The 20,644-nt window shown below is 37.3% G+C and overlaps 2 protein-coding genes across 2 annotated transcripts; one reads left to right on the forward strand and one right to left on the reverse strand.

The window, feature by feature from the left end:
• Positions 1-554: 554 nt before the first annotated feature.
• Positions 555-19,950, forward strand: LOC138933523 (elongation factor 1-delta-like). The gene is made up of 5 exons (XM_070296675.1): positions 555-587; positions 4,039-4,132; positions 17,765-18,003; positions 19,245-19,295; positions 19,888-19,950. Exons 1-5 carry the CDS (start codon positions 570-572, stop codon positions 19,948-19,950), a joined length of 465 nt encoding a protein of 154 aa, XP_070152776.1. The 5' UTR covers positions 555-569.
• Positions 670-2,198, reverse strand: LOC138938855 (uncharacterized). Its single transcript, XM_070306194.1, has 2 exons — positions 721-2,198; positions 670-673 (listed from the first exon to the last, which is right to left on the reverse strand). Exons 1-2 carry the CDS (start codon positions 2,196-2,198, stop codon positions 670-672), a joined length of 1,482 nt encoding a protein of 493 aa, XP_070162295.1.
• Positions 19,951-20,644: the final 694 nt, after the last annotated feature.

Below are 20,644 nucleotides of genomic sequence, written 5' to 3' on the forward strand. Positions count from 1 at the left end.
CTAAAATCTTTTCGCTCATAAATGCTTTTTTTTGCATTCCGAAATGCGGCTTCGCACGCAGTATTCCATTTGAACGGCAACGTTTTTCCTTGTTTACCTTCTATTGATAACGTATATAACGGGTTTAAAATTGTACTCACATTTTGTATAAAACGCCCATAATAATTCACCATTCCTAAAAACGCACGTAATTCGGTAGTATTAGTAGGTCGACGCATATTTTCAATAGCCTCAATTTTTGCCTTTTCTTTGTGAATTTCATTTCTATCAATGTAATGGCCGCAATAGTGTATTCCTTCCTTAAAAAATTCACATTTATCTGTATTGATTTGTATATTGTATTCGCTTAGTCTAATAAGTACTTGTTTGAGCCGCTGTAAATGTATTTGATCGGTCGGTCCTAAAATTTTTATATCTTCCAGGAACACCGCTACTCCGGGAATATCTTTTAAAATATTTTCTATTTCTCGCTGCCAAATCGCCGGTGCCCAAGCAATACCATATAATAAACGGGTATATTTATATAGACCGCGGTGCGTGCTTAACGTGAGCATCTCTCGATCGTCAGGATGAACCTCCATTTGCAAGTATGCTTGTTTTAAATCAATTTTTGAGAATTTATCTCCTGCTATTGTATAAAATAATTCATCGAGGGTTGGCAACGGGTGTTCATCTACGAGTAGGAACTTATTTAGAATGACGCTGAAATCCCCACATAACCGAACTGTTCCGTCCTTTTTTAACACGGGCACCACGGGGGTGGCCCATGGCGATGTGTTAATTTTCTCTAAAATTCCGGTATTTACCAATCTTTCTATTTCCTTTTCCACTAAAGGCATTAACTTGAATGGTACTTTCCTAGCTTTTAAGAATATCGGGCACGTATTTTTCTTAACCGTTAAACGCGCTTGAATTTCTTTGATTTTTCCAGAGATCGAATCTAATCCCTGCCTGTACTCTTGTAACATTGTCTCTACTTCCTTCGAGGTATCTGTGTACAATATGTTTAACGTGTTCCATAACTGAACTTTTAATTGTCTAATCCATTCGCGGCCCATTAACTGTTTTCTATCTGTATTAGTAATATACATATTTAATGTTTTTATAACATCTCCGTAACATACTTGTACTCTGACAAAACCAACAACTGGAATTGTAGTTTTACAGAAAGTAATTAATTGTAAACCTGATTTTTCGATGCGCAAACCGGAACAAAATAACCTTGCAAAAGTTTTACTTACGATGGTGACCGCTGCCCCGTTATCAATTTCGAAACGTACCTTTCTCCTTTCCAAAATTACCGCAGTATAATATTTCTCTCGAAATTTACCATGTTCCGCCTGCGTCGACAAAATCTCACCTACTTCATTTGCCGCAACCTTATCCTTCCTCTTACACACTTTTTGTAAGTGCTCTTTTGTACCGCAACTCCTGCAGGTAATGTTCCTATCTAATGTACACTTAGTCGCTAAATATTTACCGCCGCATCTAAAACAAATAATATTAATATCATAATCGTTTGCCGACGATGAGTTAGCATTGCTACGCCTTCTGTTTACAAACGCGATTGACTTTCCTTGAAACTTCTTCTTCGCTACAGTCCGTTCGTTTCTCTTGTGTAACGATGAGTTTTTTTGATTTATGTAAGCCACGTTTGCGGGTCCAGCCTGGATTTGATCAACGTCCTTTTCTGATAATTCCATAGCCGTTGCCATTTCTACTGCCTTCTCGAACGTTAAATCCTTCGTTTCAAGTAAACGAGATTGAGCTCGTTTGCTCAATAATCCAAAAACTAATTGATTCCTTAAAGCGGTCTGTCGATACTGTCCAAAATTACAGTTTATGCTTAATTTGTGTAGCGCAGCCACAAATTGTTGCACTGCTTCGCCTTCACTTTGCTTTCTCTGGTGAAAACGATAATTTTCTGCAATTTCGAGAGGTGCAGGCGCGTAAACTTCTGCTAATTTTTCCGTTAAAAAGTCATACATTCTTGTATACGGATCCACTGGAGCTAACTTATCACAAATCATATCAAAAGAAACTGATCCGATGAAATGTAGTAAGTAAGCAACTTTTTGTTCGGCCGGGATCTTGAACACTGTAACGGCTCCTTCAAAACGTCTGAGCCATCGTTTCCAATTTGTTACGGTTGAATCAAAAACTTCTATGGCAAAATTGCCTTGTACTACCGCCTCCATCATTATTGCAACGAATACATTCAACCACCACTTGTAATTTTTGTAATTAACGTACTCACGTGCTCGCTTTCTCGTTCCGTAACCTTTTGCTTAGTTATCGTAAAAAAAATGCGTTCTGAAATCTGTATTATCAGAATCCCATCCTCGTCGCCAGACTGTTGTGTTCTTGCGGGTTCAACAGGCGGTGCCGTATTCGGAAGGATTGCTCTAGGTATATATTTCTACACTTCTTATTTATTGCTCGCGTTTGAGAATCACAGGTACAATGTTTCCTACTCGAGCGCTGGAACAAGAGAGAGCAACTCGAAACCTGTTCGAGCCGCTACCGCGAGCTTGCGTTCCTTCGGCGATTTCCCGCCTGTAGCGCGCATGTATGTTAATCTAATCACGCGTGCTATTCGATCACATATATAAGATATATATATTTACATTTTAAATAAACAATAAACCGATGATATAAACTTTTTTAGACATTTATCTGCCCGATCTAAGAGAGACAATCAGTCCAATATTTTAATTCCCTATGTTTGGGATTGTATCAGTAATTGAATTGATAGAAATATATATAATTATATTTTTAATCTTCTGTCAGTTGCTTTTTGCAAGCTTTATATACTTCTCATGACTGATGAAAAATCAAATACGAGATGGATGCATATAGCGCGTCGCATAACGATGAACAAACGAACTATCGGCTGAATACTATATTTTTGTAAAGTTTGTAATAAAGTAAAGTTGTAAATTTGCTGTCATGCCATGCATGGCAAGGTTTGCTCTGTTATTTGCGTGAGTTTTGCATCTCGTTGTGCCAGAGTATACTTTGTTCTGTTTTTTTCGTAAATATGTTATCATATTGTGTACAATAAGGTTTGCTCTGTTCTCGTAAATTTACTATTATAGCGTGTATAACAAAATTTGAATGATGTAAAGTTTGTGTTACACCATGAATAGCATCATACATGTTCTTCTTTGCGTAAAATTTACGAGCAAGTCTTTTTCTATTATTTACAGCATCGTGAGACAAAAAATTTTACCGTCAATTTGCTTCAAACTTTCTGACAAACCAAAACAAGAGATATGTTTGCTAGACAATTGTCAAAATTAAAGCACACCTTGTCGCAAAGCTTTGACAAAACGTGACTTTAACATTCTTGGCTATCTGGGTAAAATAAATAAATTGATTTTCACAAAACTTCTCCGCACGATCAAAACAAAAATAAACTTTGTTTCTTAAATGTGTGAAAATATTGTTTATATTTCTATTTAGATATACTAATTAATCAACCATTTAAAGTGTTATTTAAGAAGAAAATTAAATATTTTACATACAACATTTATAGTTTTAATATTAGTTGACCGTCGTACATGGTATTCATATACATAAGAAACAATAAAATCAGCTGTGCAGTAAAAATCAATATTACCTAATTTGCAAAATTAATAACAAATGACAGATCGGTACACGTGTATGTGTACGAATCTAAGCGCGCGAGCTCTACGCGATATCATTGGCAAACTTTGATCGCTTATAACTCAAAAACTATTGCAGCCTCAAAATTTTTGTATTAGAATTTTTTACATTACTTTATCTCTAGAATATACTATTAAAGTATTGTACGGAGGTTGTGAGACACCCTGTATATATATACAATATAAGATTAATACATTTAATTTTATTGAATGTTACAAATTCCGTGTTAAAACTGTTATTATGTGTAACAACATACCTATATTATACTTTACTTGTTTCGTTATGTTGATTATACAATACTATAATTTTTATATTTAACAAACACACATAGTACATAATATTTTCAAAATATGGAATTATATTTTTTAGATGGACGATATTGCAGTACTTGCTCATATCGCAAATCAAGATGTTACACCTCGTGTTGTCAAACTTGAAAAAGAAAATCAAGATCTGCGAAATAGTATGTATATTATATCATTATAATTAACAAAAATCATGCCTACATATATAAAAATAATATAGATAAATATGCCGATCAAGAGAGTCAGTCCCGATGACCTCGACCTTGACATATGTTGTCAAGGTCATTACCCTGAACAACATTCGAAAGAATTTAGCCGTTCAGAATCAAATCAGAAATAGCTTTGGGTTAAGTTATATTTTCTGGAAGTGGAGACCCCCGTAGGGGGAGCGGAACCCACTGCATACACACTGTAACCGTTATTTCTTATTAATTATTTAAGTAATAATTATTTATTCGGCGGGCGGTTCTTCGAGGCCCACGGTACATCTTCGGCGCGTATTTCGAATATCGATCTCGCGATCCACAAAAATTCACTGTATCGCAAAATAAACCGAGTTGGGCGCCAGGTACGGCAGACCGCACCATTCACGATAAACGCAACACCGAAAGACAATCGCGCGACCGATAATTAATGCGACGGCAAAATTCCGCGGCTATTCAGTATACCCGAAATGGTAGAGGGGGAGGTTCGGGGGAGACGGGAGAAATCTTGAGAGTCGAGAACACGGGAGCCAAAATGAGCATTGTTAAAATAGAGATAACAATAATATATTAAAAAGAAACAAGAGTATAGAGCGGTTCGCATAAATAATAGCCTTTTATGACAGTAATTATTTTACAGGCGAATAAGATATATTATTCCCGCGGAGATCGGCACGACCGTGCGCAACAGTGTCAAATTACCGGACGTCTTACTCGCTTTAACTCTTCGGTCGCGAGGATTTCCGCCGTACGAGACTTAATTAGGCCGCGACAACTAAAGAAATCTCTCGAATGCGCCGGTAACTACTTTACGCACGCTCGTGAATCCGCTTCGATATAATAGAAAATTCTAGATTGTACGACCCGAATCGGTCCGTTGGTCCGGCTCGCGGTAAGCCGATATACGTCTCGATAACAATGACGATGACCTTTGCATTGAAATGCCGAATATATAACTCGAATGACTCGAGGAAACTAATAGCGGGCTCAAAGACACCCGATAGATTTCTTGCACGAATTCTTAGGATTTCGCTTTCTCCTGACTCCAATCTCTTACAATACATACAAGATACGCGCTAACAATACACAGAAATAATACGGAAACTATCGTTAACGACTGTGGTGTACGAGTCGCGCGGCGCAATACTTTGCGCGAGTCGGAATATCGATCGCGTGAACGCAAAAATCCCGATAATTCACAACATACAATTATTACAAACGCGAGACTAACATTAATGACTGTCGGCGGCGGCGAAATGAATAGAGAGAGCCTATTTTTCATAATTCGGATGAGCGACGTGTGCTCGTCGGCCGTGCGACTTAATCTACCAAAATATTCACAAAGTTAATTCACCAAAACGCGTAGCTCGACAACTATTAAGGGCGCGACTCATCCGAATTAATTACCTACAATTAATCGGCAACAAAATCGGTCGACGACGCTCGTCCCACTGGCAGGAAGTTCTCGGTGCTTCCCCTGACCGGGCGAATATTCCGCTCGCTCCTCGGAAAACCTGCGTTCTCTTGTACAGCTCGCCGAACAGTGCCAAGCGAGAGGCGAGAGTCCTGCAGGAGACACGCCGGCGCGATAAATCGCTATCGTGCCACCTGTGGCGCTTTCGCGTTACGCAGGGCCGTCCTGCGGTCCTCGCGATCCTTGTTGTCATCACGGCCGTGTTGGTGAGTTCATCGCCCCGGAGTTTCCAAGATTTTCTGTTGTTCGGCTTATAGGTGCGGGCTTACGGCTGCGCCCGATCGGCTGTCTTTCCTATTTGGTCGAATAGGCTCCGGATTGAGAGTCCGCTCGTCGCTCCGTCCTTGGGACTCCCTCGCTTCGTGCGGGTGGAGTGGCCCCCCCTTTGGTTGGATTATTCCGGCCCTCCGCGCTCCTTTCCTGCCGTAAGAAATATAACATTACCGGCAGCGATGTTTACTAGCCACCAAAAGTGTTTTTAATATTTGACAACTACGATCTGACGTCTCCTGTTTCTTGGATGTCCTGGACTCCCGCTCTCGGGCGTTGCTCTTCTCTTTTCCTCTCCTTCCGCCGGATGGGATCCCGCCGCTCGACCTCGTGCCGACAACCAATTCACGGGCTCATCTCGAGTTTACATTTTCGATAACTATTACCCACAAACGTCAGATCTTGTCGATCTGACGATAGGGCCGCTCTCTCTCTAAATCGTGAGAACGCAGGCCCCCGATCGGGCCATCCGGCCCTTGTGACGGACGTCCCAAAAACGTCACGTCACAACACATATACTTTACAATGCGAAGCGAAATCCACCCCACAATTCTTGTGTGGGTGGGAAAGTGTATGCGTGGACGCAGTGAGTTTAAATATAAGCTATTTATGCTTTTTAACACATAAAATTGTATATATACTTTTCTATATCAGTTCGCTACTTTAACAAAAGGACTGTTTAATATATCAATGATTCACTGCTTTAAATAACTTTGCTTCATTCATACATGTACCATTTCCGCATATATATTTGTCATTTATGCCTTTCAATACTCAAAATAACTGTTATATTTTTCAAACTTTTTTTGTTAACTTTTTAATAAAAAACGAGCGACGACTAAAACTTTTTGAATATTATTTAGGACCTTGACAACATACATATATCAAGGTCAAGGTCATCCGGACTGTCTTTCTTCATCGGCATATTTATCCATTCTTTGAAGTTCTCTATAAATATATTTCTACGATAAAGATGTATACGGACTCATTTCCAACGACTTTGATCTTGATATACATGTCAAGGTCATGATTTTCAGTAACATCCAAAAGATTCCAAACTTAATATTACTTTTAAATTAGAAATAAGTTTTAGTTAGGATAGAATTTCTCAGAATGGGGATGCAGAAGGAACGGAGTTTCTCTCACGCCTATGCGTGCGTACGTTCTCATTTAAATATTCAATTAATATAGCATTTATGCTCAGAGAAATTTAAATTATCATATTTAATATTTCTTATTGTTAATAATTTTTTAATAAACAATGAGCGAAGGTTAATATCTTTTGGATGTTAGGTTAGGTCAGGCTCATGCACTTGACAACATATGTCAAGAGGGTGTATATCAATTAGACACAATGATTATTATTAGCCAATTCAAAATGAAGCCCTTTTATTGATCAATCATACTGGTTATCCTAGGTAGACATAAGTAGTTATATGCAATCGCATTATGTCTAAATGAACCTCTCGTTAAGGTTAAAGTTATTTGGACATACATCTACATCTTTAACAGAGTAATAAATAATATATCCAAAAAATAAATGTAAAGTATAAACATGCTTTTTACGTAACTGAAACCAGAAAACAAAATGCCAGCATGTCGGCAATATCACATCAGATTCATTATCCACTGTGTCCGCAATTATTTACTTTCTACTAATATAAGCTGCTGACACAATGTAAAAATACAATAAAAGTCAAGTATTGTCTGCTATAAGGCAGCAAATATCGAGCAGGATTTCTACTGTATCCGATATCAACGGCAGAGAGTAAAAATCAAACACGATGTATTACTACGTTATAACAATAAAAATGCGTCAAAAAAGCAGCATGAACTATCATAAATTAAATATAATATTACAGATATTATTGCATAAATGTTACCAGTAAGTCGCCAGTTATTTGTAGTTTTTAATTAATAAATATAGTATGTAATGTAACATATAAGTATATATACAGGATGCGGAAAAAATACTGGGATCCTAAAATATTTCCTCAATTGCGAGCTCACGAGCGTGGATAAATTCTTGATCCATGTGAAATGTCCAACGTTGTTGTCTTCCATGTACAGCAGGTTAACGTGTTTGTCTCTCTTTAACTCACTAAGACATATCGAGACAATGTTCTTTCCTCGATACTATATACATTGATTGAGATATCGTTGGCAAGCTCGAATTTTTTAATTTGGTTTACAGTTACTGGAAACTCAATGTTCTGAAGATTCTGTACTGTCATATAATGAGGATACGAAGATTCCCGTTCCGCGTTTCTTTCAACTGGATATAGAGCCGCAACCACAGATCACGCGAAACACGCATTGTCATTAGATTGCACTGTCATTCATCGCATTGTTGCTTCCTCGCAATGTACTTCTCTATCGAATTCACCCTTGCAGCTTGCTCACGCAGATTTCGTTCGACAATGTTTTCCGCTATATTTTCAAATTTGTGCCAAAAAGTTTTGCTAACAAGATGCGCTTATTAATAGCTCCTGTCTCGGAACTCTTGGCGAAAATACTGACATGGTGTGCTTCTTTACCTCGATTTTATATTCTATCTTGATGTCTCTTTCCATCATGTGTATCCATCTTTATTTCACGCTTTGTCATGTACATTTTGACTAAGTCGATTATTGCATTTTTGTCGTCTAGAGATGTGTGTGATGTCAAATCCCACGTGCATCGCAAAAGTTTCAAATTACATGCTGCTGTTCAAGTATATTGGCACAATTCAACCTTGATAATTATTCTTATGTTTCACGGTTTTGTCATGTTTTGACACGCGCATTTGAATTCAGATATCTAGGGATGATGTCATTGCGAAGCAGCCGCACATCGGCGCTTGAGAATTTTATAATACATTGCATTTTTGTGCATTTGGTTAAATTTCACACCTGGTGATGATGTCATCTCAGCCTAGATGCATCGCAAAAGTTTTAAATTACTTGTATATTGGCACAATTCAACCTTGATAATTATTTTTATATTTCACGGTTTTGTCAGGTTTTGACACGCGCGTTTGAATTCTGATATCTATGAGTGATGTCATCGTGAAGCAGCCGCACCTCGGCGCTTGAAAATTCTATATTACGTTGCATTTTTATGCATTTGGTTAAATCTCCTGGGAGTGATGTCATCGCGAAGCAGCCGTGCATCGGCGCTTGAATAAAAAAATATCGTGTCAGCAATAATTCTCACTACATTGCAATTTTGCAACGCTAATACATATTTTAAATATGTTTAATATGTTCAGTATTGCATCAATCACTTGTGTGAAAGGTTCATATAAAAATGTGTCCCACTGAAGGAAACCGCATGAATTATTACGTTCCGATTCAAGATGCTGATGAAAGTTCACCGTTTAAGAAGAAGAAATGTCACAAGTAAGTTTTAATTAACTTAAAGAATTTTTTATGCTTTTAAATATTTTTATACTTTTTAAATATTTATATAAATATTTTATTATTCCTTAGCATTTCATCTGAGCCTCGTCGTACGGTTCGTATACTTGGAAGACGATACGCCTTAACCCCGATGTCATATAAATATTTGGACATTGGAATAAACGTTGAAGCTGTATCTTGGAGTGGAATTGGCTTTTAGCGACAATCGAGGCAATCAAATAATATTGCTTTTTGAAACATGGAAATCGTTGATGCAGAAACGTGCGGACATTGAACGACTTCTACAATCGATTGAAACCCTATTACGGATTCGAGATTTGATATTCGAAGTGATTAAAATGTCTGATTCGAATATTATAAAAATAGGATTATTCAATAATTCTTTATTTATGAAACCACCAACTCTATTATATTTATTCGATTTAAAAAAATGCATGGATCATATGTATTACTGGCTATGCGAAAATACTCATATCGTTAATGAAAAATTCAAACAATTTGTAACTATTTTACAACGTAATAATATCGCGAATGTATGCGACACTGCAAAAGCGATACGTGAAAGTGATATGTTTAATGGCGAATCACTCATAGATTGCGAGTTATTGACATGTGCTATAAATGATATTCTTTACGATGCTTGTAATAAATAAGTTATTTTATTATTTATTTGTGAATTTAATTATTTATCCCATCCTTTTATCATCATCTAAGTCCTTGACATCTTGGCAGATGTGTGGTGACTATGTTTGTCCTTCCATGTTTCTAATAGCGCCCCTAATAGTGGTGTGCCATCTGTCTCGGTTGATGGTGGCCCTCACTGCCTCCTCCATGTTAGTATTAAGGAGCTGTTTAACTGTATCGGTCCATCGGGTTGGTGAACAACCTCGTCGTCGCTTCCCTTCCGGCTTCCCCTGGACTATCAGGTGTTCGATAGTGTTGCTGCGATTTATGTGTCCGAAGAACTTGAGGACGCGGCTGTACACGTAGCTGGACAGTCTTTGGGGCGGATTTATTTCTGCCAGTATAGACACGTTTGTCCTCCTCGCTGTCCAAGGGATTCGCAGCATCCTTCGCCAGCACCACATCTCAAACGCATCCACATGTCGTCGGTCGGCTGCTCGTAGCGTCCATGTTTCGGAGGCGTAATGGAATACCGAGAACACCAATGTTCTGACCAAGTTGATTTTGGTTTGGCGTGTGATGTTGGGGCTTTTCCACACCTTGGTCAGTTGGGACATTGCCACTCTTCCCAGCTGGATACGCCTGCGAATCTTTTCCCCGCAGTCTCCCCGGTTATTTATTAGTGCGCCCAGATATACAAATTTATCGACTACTTCGAAACGATCAATGTGTGACGTGCCAGGGAAGTTATCATGTTCCCGGTCGACTATCATGATTTTTGTCTTGGTGTTATTTATGTGAAATCCATAATCCAAACTGGTGCTATTAAGTCTATCCAGGAGTGCAAGGAGCTCCTCTGCTCCTCGTAACCAGCAGCGTCTCGTCCGCATATCTAAGATTCGAGATCTTTTCACCGCCTATGGTCACGCCACCATTCCAGTCCTCCAACACCTGCCTCATTATATATTCACTGTAGATGTTGTACAGAAGTGGTGAGAGTATGCAGCCTTGTCTGACCCCTTTCCTGATTACACTCTTTCCAGAGGTGGTACTCTCAAGTCTTACGACAGCTGTGCTATTTTCGTATAGATTTTTAATTAAATATGTGAGGTGCAGCGGAAAGCCCATTTCCCTCAGAATGGGCCACAGTAGGTGCCATTTGACGTTATCGAACGCCTTTTCATAATCCACAAAACATAAGAACATAGGTATATAGTACTCTCTAGCTTTTTCGATCAGCTGCCGCAGATTCAGGATCTGTTCTCTTGTACCTCGGCCACTGACAAAGCCAGCCTGCTCTGGGGCTATCTGTCGGTCGGCAAACGGCTGCAGTCGGCTATGTATAATGTGTAGTAGGATTTTGCTGGCATGCGTGATGAGTGCTATTAGTCGATAATTCTCGCACTTGCAGGTTGGGCCCCTCTTGTGGAGTGGAACTATTATGGTGGTGGCCCACTCTTTGGGCCATACTGTGGTGGTCCACACTCTCTGACAGATGCGATGAAGAATTCTTGTTCCGGTAAATCCCATTGCCTTGAATACCTCTGCTGTTATATAGTCTATACCAGGAGACTTGTTATTGACCAGTCTTCCAACAGCTCTTTCCACCTCCTCCATCAAGATGTGTGGCTCCTGTTCATACTCTTCCCGCCCACTGGCCACCACCAGCTCGTCTTCCGCATACAGCCTCTCACAGTATCTTCTCCACGTCTCTATTATGCTGTCGATTTCCGTGACCGGAACGCCGTTCTCGTCAGAGATAGTCCATGTGCGAGGTTTGAATTTCCGCGTGATCAGTTTGATTTTGTGGAACACGTCTTTCGATTGAAATCGGTTTGCGTGAAGTTGGATGTCCGCACAGATATCGTTTAGAAAGTTGTTTTTGTCCCTTCGATAGTTTGTTTGAATGGACGACGATAGCCTGCGATACTCGTCTACCGCTTCGGTGTTATTTAAGCCGGTTGCTAGCAATTTTCTTCTTTCCTCTATTATCTTGAAGGTATTGGCCGAAATCCAGTCACGGTTTTTTGCCCGTTCTTTTGGTTTTGTTGTTCAGCTAAAGACGTCCCGATGACGCCCTTGAGTCGGTTCCACAAATCATCTGGGTCGGTCAATTCCTCCATGTCGGTCGATGTTATTTCGTGATTAAGTCTGCTAAGGAAAGCACCTTGGTCAGTAACTGGCGGTAATTTGGCCTTTACTGCGGCTCCTTTACACCTTTTCATTCTTACTTACAAGTTTGAAAGCCAGTAATCTGTGGTCCGAGCCACAGTCAGCCCCGGGAAGTGTCTTTGCTGAGAGTATGGCCGATCTCCATCGACTGTTGATTAAAATATAATCAATTTGGTTTTTGGTACGGTTATCTGGTGACGTCCAGGTGTATTGTTTTCTTATATGTTGTTTGAAGACTGTATTGGCAATTGTAAAGTTATTATCAATGCAGAACTGGATAAGCCTGTCGCCTCTTTCGTTTCGAGTTCCTATACCGTATCTCCCAACTGCGTTGCGAATGTGGTTATCGTTATCGGTGCGTCCCACTTTGGCGTTCCAGTCCCCCATGATTACTGTGATTTCTCGGTTAGAGGTTTTCTCGATGGTTGCCTGCAGAGAGCTGTAAAAGTTGCCTATGCCTTCTGCATCTGCATCGACTGTCGGTGCGTAGACCTGGATGAAGTTCAACACGCAAGGTGCTGCCTTAATGCGAACAGATATTATGCGATCGCTGACAGTGTCATAGCCAAGGACGGAACCAACCAGCCCGCTGGGTATCACAAAAGCCACACCGTTGCGGCTTGTGTCGTCAGATCCGGAGAAGTAGACCGCATGGCTGCTGCTTAGGAAGTGACCCCTCCCCTGCCAGTGAGTCTCAGAGATTCCTGCGATCCTCACATTACACCTCATGAGTTCTCTCTTCACTATATCCAGCTTTCCTACTTGTCGAAGTCCTCGAACATTCCAGATTGCCAGCCGGCATTCAGCACGACCACTGAATTTTTTGTCATCTCTGGTCGCATATTTCGCATGTGATGCCCAGTGGTCCACACCCCCATGCCCGGTAGCCAATTTTCCACTGTCTACCCCGGACGCAAGACAGCGCCGATCGTCAGTCGGATCGCCAGATAAACTAGATTCATTTGTCGACATTTGCATAGTGCTCATGGGAGTAATAGTGCAGTAGATTGCCCTGCCTTTCTGCACCGCAGTATTCCGACCGTTTAAGACTGCTTCAGTCACGCTTGGAATATCTTGCTCCTAGGCCATTCCGAATTTATTCTTCTTCTGCCCTAGTGCAATACTGATGGTTGCTGCTGCCCTCCATCAGGTTCACCATATCTGGCTACCCTTACTTAGTTTGGCCTGCAGGTCAATGCAGTTTTCCGGGGTGTGGCGCTGGGAGCCATAAGTAAGAGATGGGTTCCGTACAAGGACCAGTTACCTCGAGCCATCCCTCGCGGATACGTTGGATGTGATCGCTCTCAGTCAAAGGTGCTACCTCTGTACCGAAACCCTATATCCCATCCTTTATGTATGAATAAAACAGTGTATATGCAATAGATATGCACAGTCCGCAAAACTTAGCATGCGAACGCTATCTCTCTCTCTCTCTCTCTCTCAAAGTGCATGCCTCGCGCTATTTTTTTCCTACGCCCATAGAATATTATTAGCGATATCCCTCTCCAACGTATATGCGAACGCCATCCTTCTTCCACGTGTATGCCTCGCGCTATCTCTCTCACACCGCCATCCTTTTCCCACGTGCATGCAAACGCTATCTTTATCTTACGCTCATATGAACGCCTCGCGCTATTCTTCTCCCACGCCTATAGAATATTATTAGCGCTATTCTTCTCTTACATATTGCGGACGCCTCGCGCTATCTCTCTCGCATGTACTCGCGGACGCGTGCGTTTCCCCGCGGATGCCTCGCCTATCGGTTTCGCTGCGGTCCCTTTCCTCCTCTCCGCGGACCCCTCGCCAACCGGTTTCACCGCGGTCCTCCTCTTCCCTCTCCGCGGAACCTTCGCCTATCGGTTAGGACGCGGTCCCCCTCTCCCTTCACCGCGTGACGTCATACGACCCGCGCCGGTTCCCTTCGCCCCTCACTCCCCCTCAGAGGACCTGAGTTAGAACCGGCCTACTACCGGATACACTACTTAAGACTCACTTTACTCTTTATAGATTATGGAAATATAATATTTATTGAAACCACGGTACAAATCATAAAATTAAATTACACGTCTTTAAAAATAATTTAATACTAAATAGAGCACGATATGAGCTTGCGGGAGTGATTAATTTTGAAGGAGGTACAATAATGACATTTCACGTGCTATAATACTTTTATAACACGAACATACGGTTTTTTGATTAAACGGTTCCTTGATTAACTTGTTGTTGATATTTTCACATGAGCCACTATCGACTATTTCATTTTAATAAATAATCAAAATGTTTATACTTTATCCAAAAAAATGATTTATCCCGTTAATTTTTAAAATAAGTTAATTTATAAATAAACTAATAATATATATACAATGTATATTAATTAATTGAAACGCATTTCTTGTCGCAATAAATTCATATAAATACTTATATTAATAATTTATCGATTAAGGTAAGGTCAGACATTTTATTAATATTCATATTTATTTTTCGCAAGATTGTAATGCGAGAAAGCATTTCAGTAACGGATAACATTAAAAATTTTATTCCCGATTGTTCTAGTCGAGAATATGATAGTTTTAAAACGAGAAGCCTGGAACAAAGTTTTTACCTAAGAAAATCGAAAAATAAAATTTTCCGATGAAGTGTAAAGTGGGCCTTATATTGTTGTTCTGGTTTTAAAAAACTTTGTTCTGAGTTGTTCTACGCGGTTATAAATATGTTCTAAATCGATTATGTAAGTTGTTTTGTTTGTGATGAAATGGCCAAAAATGTTTTTTTCTTAAATTTTTGTTTTTTCTATATCTCTTAAAGTTTTTGACCAATCAAACTAATATTTTAGAACAATGTTTAGAACTAGAACAACCTGGAACAATTTTGAAAAGTTTGATTTTCGAAAAGTCGAAAAATTTTTTATTTTCCGCGAAAATTTTTATAATATAAATTTGATGTTCTGGAACAATTTAAAACAAGTTTAGAACAACCTGGAACAACCTTTAGAATTTTAAAATTTCAAAAATGGGGTGTTCACTTTACGCAGGTCATTTCTATCGTCACACAGATGCTCGATTTCTGACGATATTCTGCAGATATAACATGATGTCATGTAATGTTCAGTTTTGATTTAGTTTCTATTGACATAATGAACCAACCCGCGATGCTTAAAATCTACTGTCTTTATGCCAAGAAATTCTGTTTAAATTTTATAGCCCTTTTTGTAGCACATCATGACACAGAGATTACTTGCTTTCTATTGCATTTCTGTCGACATTATTTAAAACAATAGTTTAGCTGATGCCAGAGTTCAACTAACATAATATATAATACATATTTGTGATACATGCTTTTGGCAGATTTGACTATCTGCATTCCTACCATGTTTTTGCTTATACATCGTAAGAGTAAATCATGTTTAATTTTATCTTTTTAGATGCTTAGAAATTGTATCGCGAATTAGTCTCGCAGTCTTGTGCATTTCTACTGTTAATGTTTGATGTATGTAGATAATTATGTTTAATATTTTCTATGTATCTGCTGTCACAATGTAATAGCAAACAATATTCGATTTTTGCTGTATTGTTACTGTCATATATTTCGGCAAATCATACTGCCAGAAATTAAGCTTAATGAGGATGCAGCATATCAGAATCTGTTGCAAAGTCATAATTAAGTTTGCTAGCATATTGTTTATATTTTATCTGAGTTTATTTAAGAAATTAAAATTTAATTTAATTAAATAAAAGCTGGAGTTCTATTTTAACAATGTATTTCTATGCCCAAACTAAAAAGTTTTTTTTACAACGTATAATTATCAAAATATTATAAATAAAAAATTGAAAAATTTCAGCATTATGCTGAACATAAATACTTATTGTTAGAAGCGGAGGTAATTATGATGCATACCTTAGAGGCGACCTCACAGATTTTAATGGCCTTGATATATATTATCAAGGATACGGTCCTAAATAACTTTCAAAAGGTTTTAATCGTTGTTTATTGTTTATTTTATTGTTGTGCCTCTAGCCGCTAAAGAAGAGGTCTTTAGGGATTTGTACGCCTAAAGGATTAGGATCCACGCTCGTAATACAATAAGATACTCCCGGACGTTAGGTAGAAATTAGTATATTTTGAAAGGTTTAGTACACTTTCACTTATTTGCGATTATAATAATCGGGTGCGAGACGTACGGTATTTCGATACTGTACGATAATATTACCGAGCGAGCAAGAGCGATGTTAATGAGCTATGTTATTGAACGAGCTAGCGTCGTTGCACATCTCGCTTATTATATATATGAATTAATTAGGTCATTGATTAGGGAGGAGTGTGGTGTCCCTGACCGGAGCATGTCTCGTGCTCCGCTTGTCAGACTGTCGTCAGCTGCTTATTCAGCTTCCAAGAACTTGACCGTGACTTCCTTTTCTTTAGTCACGTATCTTTATTTTTTTTTATTAATCTTTTATTCTTTATTCTTTCTTAATTCCTTTTCCTTAGGCTTTTTCCCTGATTTTAATGCTTTGCTTTAATCACCTTTTTCCTAATCTTTTCTTTACTTTGCTTGTTTTATCTTTTAATATTCAGAAATCGGGTTACGACATTATTAAAAAGTTATTAACAATATTAATTTTATGAGTAGATAATTTTCTGATACTATGTACATTTAAGCTGGAATATGTGTGCGTATGCGTGCATGCGAGCGTGCATGCATGCATGCGTACATACGATTATGTCTTAAATGTACATGTCATACATAGAAAATTATGTTCCATTTATTAAACTTACTTTGTAAGTTTTTAATAAACATGCGTTATATAGATCTTTTATATATCTACTTAAAAAATAAAAATAAACACTTTACTTTCCCAAATCACAATTTTTTTAATATTTACAATGCAAATTTCTATATACATTAAATTTTAATCCGTTTAAATCTTACTAACAATAAGAGTAAAATGTAATTATCACAATATTTTATTTTTAAAACTCGAAGAAGTAACTGAGTGATATAATAATTAAATAATCGCCCTTCTGTTAATCGCTTCATAGATGAGATGTTATTAAAGCTGAGAATCTTATCGGTTTGTAATTGACAAACCTCGCTGCGTGATATTGCAGTTGTGCAAATTTTTGCGTTGTTGATAATAAAATTATTTGATAGAATAAAACATTTAGCTACTATTTTTGAAACAAATATGATGAGACAAATTTAAAAAATATTAATGTGAATGAAATATTGATGCTATGTGTGAATAAAATATTAATGTAAATCTCAATTGTGACACTGTTATACACTTTTTATATTATGTTACATTTTTTATATTATCATTAAAGTGTTATGTAAATATAAAGATATACATATAAGATAAGTTAATGCATATATTATCATTAAAGTGTTATGTAAATATAAAGATATACATATAAGATAAGTTAATGCAGAAAGTATCACTAAATTATCATGATATTTCCTACTGTATATCAATAAATTTATTTTAAAGATTTTAAAAATTATAATATTGTAAATGTAATCAAAGATTATATATATATATAATGGTAGGAAATTATAAAGATTATAATAGATAATGATAAATATATAATTAAAAGAATTTAGCGTAAAATTTAAAAAATATTTTTAAATGGGTACATTTTTTTTAATAGTGATTCAAGATCTGAAGAGTTCTTTTGAAAAATTGGTACAACATGTGAAAAGTTTTGAAACATTGGAGCAACGTGTGGAGAGTCTTGAAGTACGCATGCCATACTTATCAATTTGTCCTGCGAAATTCAAGGAATCATCGGATACAGAGCAAGACTCAGAGCATGACAAACATCAGAAGCAAAACAAAGAAAAAGATGATGATAATGAAGATGTTGATCTGTTTGCTTCAGATTCAGAGGCAAGTATAAGAAGCAAAAATAATGTAAAACTAATTGATCTCTTTATTTAAACCAAATATTTAAATTTAATTTTATATGACATAAGTAATTGAACACTTCTGATACTTCATAATTAATGCTAGAAGATGTGCGAATATATATCATTTACATTTATTATTTGGCATACACCAGATATTCTCATGATACTAATTCATCCCATATTAAGTGTACATGATATTAGCACATTCTAGTATGATACTAGTATACTGACGGAAATTGAAAAAAGAACTTTTTGTAGATGCTTTACGGGATGAAACACAGACTTCTGTACATACAGGGAGAGTCTTTTTAATCTTAATAGGCAAATATCTCAAAACCTGCAAGTTTTAGAAGGAAACTTTTTAGACAAAAGTTGTTTGGTTCTGAGGGGGAAAGAAATATTAGTTAGACCTTGGATGGCATTGTTATGATCATATCAAGGTCACATTGAATTTTTTAAATTAAAACTTCTATTTTTTATTGCATATTCTTATAGCCCATATCGAGACCTTTTCAAAACTATAATAAAGTATGTTTTTATTTTATATGTTTAAAGTACTTTTTAAGTTAGTTTATATCTTAATCTGACATATTTTGATATAAAAAATAAAATATCTCGTAAGTCGTAGCGTCGTGACGCCAAGTACATAGAAAAAATTTTATTGGCTTGTCAACAGTTTTGCTTGTGTACAGAGGCCACATCACAATTTTGCCTACGTACAGGGACTGCGGCGCTACCAAATAGCTTATCCGAAGTTCCACATCGAATCACGTCAAATAAAATTTTCGATTAAGATATTTCACATACGCAAAGTAATTTTCTCCCTCAAGGAGTGTTCACATCGCTCATGTACGATTATTCGCTTGAGTGTGCAAAACGCTTTAATAAGAGACAAGAGCATACGTAGATGCGTGTATATACGCGTGAGATGTTTATATTTTATAAGAGTACGCGCGGAGTATAATGCGACAAGGAGAAGTGATAAAGTGATTAACGGTTATGAGAATATCGCGAAATAATGCAACACAAGGAAGAAAAGTAATAAACTGAAAAGATATTATATTAATGCGGAATAGTGCAAGGAAGAGAAGTGATTTCTTTTATTGAGCAAAATTAGGTCACATTAGCGAAATTAAACAAATGTTTTACACGCATTGCTTGAATCTGCATTATCAATTAACATATTTGTGATAAATAGATCGTTGAAAAATGATTATGAAGGCAGTGAAGGAATATTTGGAGATTTTGGCTGGTCATATTTTCGATAAGCTGGTAATTACATGCGTGAACGCGTATTCATGTATATAATATTTATTTATATTTTATATATAAATGTAATTAATGCATAATTTTATATATAAATGCAATTAATGCACAATTTTATATATAAATGTAATTAATCAATTAATGCATAATTAATATTTTTAAGTTAATTTACAAATGGCTATGCAATGAGTTTATATTAATGTAGCAAAATAAGTCTGGTAAAAATTCTATCAAAAATATCATAAAATCAATAACATTGAATATATTTTTATTAATTAGCCTTTTTTATTTAAAGAGTACGGCAATCTGCTCGATGAGCAATAAGTGTTTTGTTTAATAATGATTAGAGTGTAGAGTATCACTTCAGTGAGTGATCTCCTTTACATATAACCTAGACCTGAGCTTATATATTTTCTAGTCTCAAGTATTTATCTTATTTAGGGCCTGTTATTAAGTCGGACGGCAGTAGACGTTTTAATCTACGCATTTTAATGCTAGCCGGCGCATCTATTAACTGGTTGGCCAACGCTATAGAATGTGCTGATACTTTTTTATTGTACTTTACGCTAAATTGATGGACTTCTTTGACGGATTCCAGAGGGATATCGTGTTGAATGACCTCGTTAAGGACGTAATACAGTGTGTCGACAATGGCACGTAATACTTTGTTTTGGAACCTCTACAGAATGTCAATATTGGAATTACTGGCAGTACCACATAGTTGAATTCCAAACGGGCTTCAGAATGGTCTTATATAGTAGTATCTTGTTATCCAAGGATAGTTTTGATTTACGGCCAATGAGCCAATACATTTGGCTTAATTTGAATCTTATGCTTGCATTTGGTAAATATATGTTTTTTCTACGATAGACATCGATTTAAATGTATGCCAAGATATTTGGCGTCCTCAGCCTGTGGGAGTTGACAGTTGTTGAATTTCACATGTGGACATGTTTCTCTGCACAAGGTAAAAGTCACATGGGTAAACTTTAATTTATTAGCTTTGATGCGCCATTTCTTTGTCTGGCTCTGGATCTTGTTAAGGTTGGTCTGCAGTTTTCTGGGGGAGGTCGATGCAGGATTAGTGTGAGATGCCATGATTGCTGTGTTGTTAACAAATGTCGCTACAGTTGTATGTCTAGTTGTTGGTAGGTCTACGGTATACAGAAGATATAGGTTTGGTCCAAACACGCTTCCTTGAGGAACACCTGAGTATATAGGATTTAAATCAGTATATTCGTTGCCTTGTTTGACTAAGAAGTGTATATCTGTCAAATAGGATTTGAGTAATTGATAATGAGGATGGGGGAGGAGCTTCTTTAATTTGACTTGCAGTCTGCTGTGCCACACCTTAT

The sequence above is a fragment of the Polyergus mexicanus genome, unplaced genomic scaffold, assembly GCF_030449975.1.
Source record: "Polyergus mexicanus isolate NDT 795.1 unplaced genomic scaffold, iyPolMexi1.0 SCAF_1, whole genome shotgun sequence".
NCBI lineage: Eukaryota > Metazoa > Arthropoda > Insecta > Hymenoptera > Formicidae > Polyergus > Polyergus mexicanus.

Coding starts and splice junctions, on each gene's coding strand:
- LOC138933523 (XM_070296675.1), top strand. Junction 4,133..17,764: donor AAATCAAGATCTGCGAAATA/GTATGTATATTA, acceptor TTTTTTTAATAG/TGATTCAAGATCTGAAGAGT. Junction 18,004..19,244: donor TGTTTGCTTCAGATTCAGAG/GCAAGTATAAGA, acceptor ATGATTATGAAG/GCAGTGAAGGAATATTTGGA.
- LOC138938855 (XM_070306194.1), bottom strand. CDS start 2,198: ATGGAGGCGGTAGTACAAGGCAATTTTGCCATAGAAGTTTTTGATTCA.